Here is a 9,943-nt window from a genome sequence, read left to right as displayed (position 1 = left end):
TGTTAATTCACTAAATTATTTAAAGGATAGGTAAGGCTCTAAAGATTTAAAATACACTAACTAAACAATATTTCCCCTTCATTTTTATTGCAAATTTTGGCCACCCCTTTGGTGATCAAACAATTCTTTGACAACTCACCACCTTTGACTCTTTCTTTATGATTTCTTGGCATGATAATCCTTTCATTTATTAACCACCATTAATTAATATTAGATCATTATCCTAGCCTTGGTGGACATGTAGAATCGGTCACTCCATTTCCCTCTCCAACAATCATTTTTGATATCCAACCATTTCAAATTCAAAAGAGAGGAAGACTTGGTCTTGCCACCACTTTTATATTGCAACTCCCTCACTCTCCTAACCATCATTTCCTCTCCCTTGCACCGAAAATTTGAGAGCATTTCAGAGCATTTTCGTGAGCCTCATAGCTTGAGTAAGAGAGAAAATAATTGAGTAGAAGGAAGATCTAGAAGATCACTCCGCCTCCTCCGCGCCGCGTCGTCGTTTCGTTCGTTTTTCTTTCAAAACGAACCAAGGCATGTATATATTTTTATTTGCTCTTCAATCAAGCCATATTAGTATTTTGAAACAACATACTCATGATTTGATTCAAGCAAAAACCGCAGAAATTTACAGCAAGTTATTGTACAAAAAAATTTCTGCACAGTTTTTTTTTTCCTACACTACATGCTTCACGGGTTGCATTGTTTCGATCGTTTCAGGGTATGGTTCGATTCCAGGCTTCCAAGGCTGCTCCTAGGCATGTACTAGGACATGTTAGGAAAACGTTTGTCCATTGGTTCGAGTCCCATACAAGTCGAAATCCAGAAATGACAGCAACACCCCATTAAGTGTCATCTTGTGCTCGATTTTTTTTAGTTGCTGTCCATAGAGGAAGTTTCTGATCTTGGCTGCCCTAGGGGCCTATAGCCATGGTTAGAACACTTCCCTATCATGTCTAAGACGTTAACAAGTCACCCTTTTGAGGCTTGGTCCATGGTGGAATCGGTTTTTAAATCAAACAACGAGAACAGCCCCTTAGACCCGTTTAATTTCTGCATGTGTCCTCTCGGTTTTGTGTGTTGGTGCGGATCTTGGTTGGCTCTTTAGCCCTTAGACATGGTTCAAACCATACCCTAGGATGTTGGTAAGAGCCTCTGGTCAGTGGTTCAAGCCCCAATGGCCGGTAGTCTCGAAAATGACACAAGGAAGCGAAGGCACGGCTGCTGGAATTTCTGGACAGCAACTTGCTGCTTCGGTTCAGTGGCTCGTTCGAGTTAGGAAAGTCATGTTTTTGGCAGTTTGTGATTCAGATCATTTTAGAGGTCGTACGAGAAATTTCGGTGCGATGTGCCAAATTGACTCTCGAAAGAGCGTTTCATGTTTTTGCATCCATTCACCAAAATTTCGGCCCTTACCATGTTAGGAGCATGATTTCATCATTTTAAGTGTATTTTAATCATGACTAAATGATGGTTTGGTGTTGGTTCGGGTTGGCACGGAGTCATGATTAAATACGAAGTCGTTGGGCGTAATTGTCTCGTTTCTGGATTCAATTATAAAGTTTGGTCAGGAAAAATCATTTGCATATTTTTCATGTTATATTTAGGTTGCAGCGAGCCTGGGAACGATCCAACCCATGTGGTAAAATTATTACAGGATATTTAATTACGCAATTTAATTATATTACGTGCATGAAAATATAAAATGTTCATTTTTGAGATTTATGCGATATTGCTTGTGGCCATTTCACTATCATTGGATTATTGCATCACCCGATCGTCAGTTATCGGTCAGTTCAATTCAGTTCAGTTCCACCCAGTATACTGTGGCATTAGCCTGATCAGACAAACATTACTTCACCCGGTCGTCAGTTACCGGTCAGTTCAGTGCAGGGGCCACTTGCGTAGACCATAATCTCACCAGAAAATTATTACATGCTATTTCATTACAGGGCTCCAAGGAGCAAACATTTTCACTATGATTTTCAGTTCAGTTATGCATGCACTATAATTAATCATGACACGATATTTTACGTTATGCCTCACGACATGATATTTTCACTTGCATGCAATTTTACTATATTATTTACTCGTTATTTACGATATATGCATGCTGAGTCTTTAGACTCACTAGACTTGATTGTTGCAGGTACTGATGATGTCGGGACCGAGGGCGGGGACCAGTGAGCCATCGAAGGTCGGCAGTAGTGGAATCCGAGGACCTCATTTTCAGCATTCACTATTTTTATGCTCAAACATTTTTATCAGCTGGTGGATTACTTTAACTTGTTATTTTGCGAACAATAATTTCTTCCGCTGCTATTTTGAACAGTTAACTTGATTTATCAGTTTGCTTGATGAAAGAGGCATTTTAATTATTTTAAAAAGAAAATTTTTAAATTTTCGCAAATTTTCAAACACGAATTTTCGGGCCATTATAGCTGGTATCAGAGCAATGGTTCTGTAAAGGGTTGTACTACTACTGACCTCGAGAAGCTCACGAAGTCACGTCTTCGGTCTGTAAGTTTTACATTTATGCATTCTATTTAAAGCATGAATTGTTTTAACTGCAAGTTCTCATGAATTATTTTTACGCTCCGATTTTAAATTGCTCGTTATTTATTTAAATTTAAACAAATTATGGAATTATGCATGTTGGTTACGTATGGGTTATATCTATGGAACAGTATTCCCCCTAGACGCATTCTCGAGCGCACTAGAAATGATGAGCCTCGCCGGGAGGACGAGGAGGAGCAGAGGCAAAAGAGGCATGGACCTCCACCCTCTCCACCAGATATGAATGCCCAGATGCTAGCTGGGATGACTCAGTTCTTCGCACAGTTTGCGTGGAACAATGCTGTGGCGACTAGGCCGACAGGGCCTGAGGCTGTCTACGAGAGATTCATGAAGATGCGTCCTAAGGAGTTTTCAGGGACATCGGACCCCATGGTTGCCGAGGGCTGGATCAAGTCCCTCGAGGTTATCTCCGAGTTTATGGAGCTTGGAGATGCAGACAGAGTTCGATGTGCCACCTATTTATTCGGAGGAGATGACCGCTTATGGTGGGAAGGAGCATCGGTAGCCCTGAACTTGGCTACACTGAGTTGGGCGCGCTTCACGGAGGTATTATACTCCAAATATTTCACTGAGGAAGTGCGCACTAGGTTGACCAAGGAATTCATGAGCCTGAGACAGGGAGATCTGACTGTTACGGAGTTCATCCGTAAGTTTGAGAGGGGTTGTGATTTTGTGCCCCTGATCGCAAATGATGCTAAAGCCAAGTTGATGCATTTATTGGTGGGTCTACGGCCGATCTTGCGCCGTGATGTTAGGGTGTCTGACCCTACTACTTATGAGGTCGCTGTCTCCAGAGCTCTAGCTGCAGAGCAGGATCAGCGTGACATTGAGAGGGAACGTCTGGGCAAGCGCCCAGTCCAGGTACCACACCGCCCTCCTCCTCAGCAGTATCAGCACCAGAATAAAAGGCCTTATCATGGCCCGCCCAGAATTAGAGGAGGACCACAGCAGCAGAGACGTGCCGTCCCAAGGACCTTTGAGCACCCAATCTGTCCCAAGTGCTCACGCCGCCATCCTGGAGCATGTATGTTTGGTTCAGGGAAGTGTTATAAGTGTGGTAGTCCAGACCACTTACTTCTACAATGCCCTCAGAGGAATCTGCCTACCCAAGGCAGAGTTTTTGCTCTCCATGCTACGGAGACAAACCCAGAAACCATGCTGATGACAAGTATCTTACAACTTTAAGTTTATAATTACATTTCAATATTTTGGGAATCGGGCTTAAGATTTTGAACCTAGAATTGCGATAGGATTGCATGCTCTACTCAGTATTATTTTTGGGGAATTTAAGTCAGAAGAACTTTGGCTGTTGCATGTCTATAAGCTTAGCTCTTGTGATTATTGGGTTCAGCATAGTGTTCTAACCTTTCAGGGAGAATTTTTATAGCTGGCTCAGCTACGAAAGCCCTGATAGATTCAGGAGCTACTCACTCGTTTATTTCGGAGACCTTTGCTAATTCCCTCAAGGTCAAGACTATTGGACTAGATGTTGAATTTTCCGTAGCATTGCCTTCTGGAGAGGAGATAACAGCCACCAATGTAATCCGAGACATAGACCTTGAGCTGCATGGAAATCTTGTTTATGCGGATCTCATCTTATTTCCGATGCCAGAGTTTGACATCATTTTGGGGATGGACTGGTTATTACGGAACATGGTGTTGATAGACTTCCAGCGGAGATCTGTTCTAGTCCGACCGCCTGGGATGACACAGTTCTTATTTGAGCCGGACATGTACTTTTCTTTACCGCACATTATTCCTTATGTCCAGGCTAGGAAGCTCATGCATAGAGGGTGTCGGGCATTTTTAGCAACTTTTATATCTATCCCCGAGGCACCCAGTCTGTCAGCTTCAGATGTTCCGATTGTTAGAGATTTCTTAGACGTTTTTCCTGAGGACGTCTCTGGTATGCCACCCGAGAGAGAGGTGGAGTTTGCTATCGAGCTTATGCCAGGTACGGTTCCGATCTCAAAAGCACCGTACCGACTAGCACCGACAGAGATGGCAGAGCTTAAGAAGCAGATTTAGGAACTTCTTGACAAAGAGTTCATTCGCCCTAGTTGTTCTCCATGGGGCGCGCCAGTCTTATTTGTGAAGAAGAAGGATGGCTCTATGAGACTTTGTATTGATTACCGGGAGTTGAACAGGGTTACAGTGAAGAATAAGTACCCACTTCCGAGGATTGAAGATCTATTTGATCAGTTGCAGGGAGCTTCGGTATTCTCCAAGATTGATCTGCGTTCTGTCTATCACCAGTTGAGGGTGAAGGACGCTGATGTGTCCAAGACTGCTTTCAGGACTCGTTATGGCCACTACGAGTTCCTCGTGATACCGTTCGGTCTGACGAATGCGCCAGCGATCTTCATGGATCTCATGAATCGCGTATTTCAGCCGTATCTTGATCAGTTTGTGATAGTATTCATAGACGACATTCTCGTCTACTCCAAGAATCAAGAGGATCACATCAGACATCTGACCACAGTGTTGCAGACCTTGCAGGAGCATATGTTATTTGCAAAGTTCAGTAAGTGCGAATTCTGGTTAGAGAAGGTGGCATTCTTAGGCCATGTTGTTTCTAGCAGTGGTATTGAGGTAGACCCAGCGAAAGTTGCAGCAGTCAGGGATTGGGTAGTGCCGCAAAATGCATCAGAGATCCACAGTTTTCTCGGGCTAGCAGGATATTATCGGAAGTTCATTAAGGGATTCTCCTCTATTGCCGTTCCACTCACATCATTGACCAAGAAGAATGCTAAATTTGTGTGGAGCGAGGAGGGTCAGAAGAGCTTCGATAATTTGAAGCAAGCTCTTATCTCAGCACCAGTTTTGGCCATGCCGTCAGGGCCTGGTGAGTTTGTTCTGTATACCGATGCTTCAAAGCTCGGTTTGGGCACAGTATTGATGCATCATGGGAAGGTGATAGCATATGTTTCTCGTCAGCTGAAAATCTATAAGAAGAATTACCCTACCCATGATCTAGAGTTTGCCGCCGCAGTTTTTGCCTTGAAGATTTGGAGGCATTATCTGTATAAAGAGAAGTGCCAGATCTTTACCGACCACAAGAGCCTCAAGTATTTCTTTACGTAAAAGGAGCTGAACAAGCGTCAGAGGCGTTGGTTGGAGCTTGTGAAGGATTATGACTGTGACATTAGCTACCACCTGGGTAAGGCTAATGTAGTTGCGGATGCATTGAGCAGAAAAGTCGCAGTGATGGCTCATTTGACAGTTTCGAGACCTCTTCAGACTGAGATGCAGAGGTTTGGTCTAGAGACTTATCCTCGAGGTAAAGTTCCCCGTCTATCTACCTTGACTAGGAATGTAAATGAGCCGAGCCGAGCCGAACAGTATCAGGCTCGGGCTCGGCTCGGTAAAATATTTTCTCGGGGCTCGGGCTCGTTACGAGCCTTTGGTTTGAAGCTCGGGCTCGGCTCGTTCGGAAGTTATGAAGCTCGGGCTCGGCTTGAGCTCGGCTCGTTAATGGCTCGTTTATCTTGTTTAATGAGCCTGGCTCGGGCTCGGCTCGTTAATGACTCGTTTTTTAATATAATTTTTAATTTTTAATTTATTATTATTTATCATACATAATTATTTTAATATTATAACTCATTAATTATCTCAAATTCGAGCTCACGATCTACCTAAGCGAGCCGAGCTCGAGCCCGAGCTTGAGAACCACTTAAACGAGCCGAGCTCGAGCTCGAGCTCACGAGCCAGCTAAACGAGCCGAGCTCAATTTTGAGCTCACGAACCTATTATCGAACATGTTCACGAGCTAACGCGCGGAACATCATTACTCTCAAGCTCGGCTCAACAAAATTGTCGAGCCCAAAATAAGGCTCGGGCTCGGCTCGATCAGCTTAACGAACGAGCCCGAACGAGCCTTTTAACGAGCCGAGATCCGAAAAGATCGCGAACAGTTCGGCTCATTTACATCCCTAACCTTGACTATTCAGTCCTCTCTTCTAGACCGTATTCGCAGTGGTCAGTCATCAGATGAGCAGTTAGCAAAGTGGAAGCAGAGAGATGAGGCCAAGGACAGTGTCTTGTATTCAGTTAGCGACGGTATTGTGATATACCAAGACAGGATGTGGGTCCCCAGCAGTGGTTTTATTAAAGCAGATATTCTATCAGAGGACCACATATCGCCGTACTCTATTCACATGGGAGTCCGAAGATGTACAGAGATCTGTAGTTATTGTATTGGTGGCCCGGGATGAAGATGGATATCAGACGTTTTGTATCCGAGTGTCTGACTTGTCAGTTAGTGAAGGCGGAGCATCAGAGACCAGCAGGTTTGCTCAAGCCTCTTCCCATTCCCGAGTGGAAGTGGGAGAATGTTACCATGGACTTCGTGACCGGGTTGCCGAAGTCAGTCAGAGGATCAAATGCCATCTGGGTGATTGTAGATCTTCTTACCAAATCAGCACACTTCTTGCCTATTAAGACGACTTTCACCATGATTCAGTATGCAGAGTTGTATATCCGGGAGATAGTCCGACTTCATGGTATTCCCGTTTCTATCGTATCTGACCGAGACCCCAGATTCACTTCCTCGTTTTGGAAGAGTTTGCATTCGACCATGAGTACGAAGTTGCTGTTTAGCACAGCTTTCCATCCGCAGACAGATGGGCCGTCAGAGCGAGTTATTCAGTTCTTGGAGGATCTTCTCCGTGCTTGTGTTATTGACTTCTCAGGGAGTTGAGAGTCGAACTTGCCATTGGTAGAGTTCACCTATAACAACAGCTTTCAGTCGTCTATAGGTATGGCTCCGTATGAAGCATTGTATGGCCGTAAGTGTAGATCTCCTGTTCATTGGGATGAAGTAGGAGAGAGAGCAGAGCTGGGTCCAGAAATTATTCAGCAGACTGTCGATGTAGTAGCCCAGATCCGTGATAGGATGAGGACTGCTCAGAGTCGACAGAAGAGTTATGCGGATCAGAGGAGGAGAGATCTAGAGTTCGCAGTCGGCGACCATGTTTTCGTGAAAGTGGCACCCATGAAAGGTGTCATGAGATTTGGGAAGAAAGGGAAGCTCAGTCCGAGATTTATTGGACCATCTGAGATCTTCGAAAGAGTGGGGACGCTAGCTTATCGTGTTGCTCTTCCGCCGAATCTGGCCGGAGTACACAATGTGTTCCACGTCTCCATGCTGAGGAAGTATATGGCAAATCCTTCGCATGTGCTGAATTTTGAGCCGTTTCAGCTTACTCCGAACCTGTCTTATGAAGAGAGACCAGTGCAGATCTTAGACAGACAGGAGAAGAAGCTTCGGAACAAGCTAGTTAAACGAGTGAAAGTCAAATGGCTTAACCATTTAGAGGAGGAGGCTACGTGGGAGTCTGAGCCAGAAATGAGGAGGCGTTACCCCGAGTTATTCGGTAAGTTTTAATTTCGAGGACGAAATTTCTTTTAAGGGGGAAAGGATTGTAGAACCCGTAAATTAGACTACCTATAAGCCATGCATAATTCTAGTATTTAAATTAAAATGGTTTTATTTCACGAGTATTTAAATTCTTTTCTTTAAATTTATTTATTTTATGCAATAGTTTAATTTTTATCTTTTCAGTTAATTCAGTGAGTCCGGACTGGAGTCGTAGTTTTGAGATAAATTTTAATAGTGAGAAAACATTCCCAGAATTTATTTTAGCTAGCTAATAAGTTAATTTAAGTTAAAAGAAGGTTTAAGGAATTATTTAAGTAACTTGAGGTAAGTAGGAAATAAGTTCATTTAGGGTCCATAATTAAGGTGTTAATTCACTAAATTATTTAAAGGATAGGTAAGGCTCTAAAGATTTAAAATACACTAACTAAACAATATTTCCCCTTCATTTTTATTGCAAATTTCGGCCACCCCTTTGGTGATCAAACAATTCTTTCACAACTCACCACCTTTGACTCTTTATTTATGATTTCTTGGCATGATAATCCTTTCATTTATTAACCACCATTAATTAATATTAGATCATTATCCTAGCCTTGGTGGACATGTAGAATCGGTCACTCCATTTCCCTCTCCAACAATCATTTTTGATATCCAACCATTTCAAATTCAAAAGAGGGGAAGACTTGGTCTTGCCACCATTTTTATATTGCAACTCCCTCACTCTCCTAACCATCATTTCCTCTTCCTTGCACCGAAACTTTGAGAGCATTTCAGAGCATTTTCGTGAGCCTCATAGCTTGAGTAAGAGAGAAAATAATTGAGTAGAAGGAAGATCTAGAAGATCACTCCGCCTCCTCCGCGCCGCGTCGTCGTTTCGTTCGTTTTTCTTTCAAAACGAACGAAGGCATGTATATATTTTTATTTGCTCTTCAATCAAGCCATATTAGTATTTTGAAACAACATACTCATGATTTGATTCAAGCAAAAACCGAAATTTACAGCAAGTTATTGTACAAAAAAATTTCTGCACAGTTTTTTTCCTACACTACATGCTTCACGAGTTGCATTTTTTCGATGGTTTCAGGGTATGGTTCGATTCCAGGCTTCCAAGGCTGCTCCTAGGAATGTACTAGGACATGTTAGGAAAACATTTGTCCATTGGTTCGAGTCCCATACAAGTCAAAATCCAGAAATGACAGCAACACCCCATTAAGTGTCATCTTGTGCTCGATTTTTTTTTAGTTGCTGTCCATAGAGGAAGTTTATGATCTCGGCTGCCCTAGGGGCCTATAGCCATGGTTAGAATACTTCCCTATAATGTCTAAGACGTGACCAAGTCGCCCTTTTGAGGCCTGGTCCATGGTGGAATCGGTTTTTAAATCAAACAACGAGAACAGCCCCTTAGACCCTTTTAATTTCTGCATGTGTCCACTCGGTTTTGTGTGTTGGTGCGGATCTTGGTTGGCTCTTTAGCCCTTAGACATGGTTCAAACCATACCCTAGGATGTTGGTAAGAGCCTCTGATTGGTGGTTCAAGCCTCAATGGCCGGTAGTCTCAAAAACGACACAAGGAAGCGAAGGCACGGCTGCTGGAATTTCTGGACAGCAACTTTCTGCTTCGGTTCAGTGGCTCGTTCGAGTTTTTGGTTGGCTTTTAGCCTATGGCCTTGGACTGCACAGTGCCTCATCAAGTTAGGAAAGTCATGTTTTTGGCATTTTGTGATTCGGATCATTTTAGAGGTCGTACGAGAAATTTCGGTGCGATGTGCCAAATCGTCTCTCGAAAGAGCGTTTCATGTTTTGGCCTCCATTCACCAAAATTTAGGCCCTTACCATGTTAGGAGCATGATTTCATCATTTTAAGTGTATTTTAATCATGACTAAATGATGGTTCGGTGTTGGTTCGGGTTGGCACGAAGTCATGATTAAATACGAAGTCGTTGGGCGTAATTGTCTCGTTTCTGGATTCAATTATAAAGT

The 9,943-nt window shown here is 43.2% G+C and overlaps 1 protein-coding gene across 1 annotated transcript; it reads left to right on the top strand.

Annotated features, from left to right (window-relative positions):
- Positions 1-7,056: 7,056 nt before the first annotated feature.
- On the top strand, positions 7,057-8,004 carry LOC140962310 (uncharacterized). The gene has a single exon (XM_073421174.1). The coding sequence runs from the start codon at positions 7,343-7,345 to the stop codon at positions 7,967-7,969; it is 627 nt and encodes a 208-aa protein (XP_073277275.1). The 5' UTR covers positions 7,057-7,342; the 3' UTR covers positions 7,970-8,004.
- The last annotated feature ends 1,939 nt before the right edge of the window (positions 8,005-9,943 follow it).

Source organism: Primulina huaijiensis, chromosome 2, assembly GCF_012295235.1.
Source record: "Primulina huaijiensis isolate GDHJ02 chromosome 2, ASM1229523v2, whole genome shotgun sequence".
NCBI lineage: Eukaryota > Viridiplantae > Streptophyta > Magnoliopsida > Lamiales > Gesneriaceae > Primulina > Primulina huaijiensis.
Note: the sequence above shows the minus strand (reverse complement) of the source record. Positions and strands in the feature narration are given on the sequence as shown.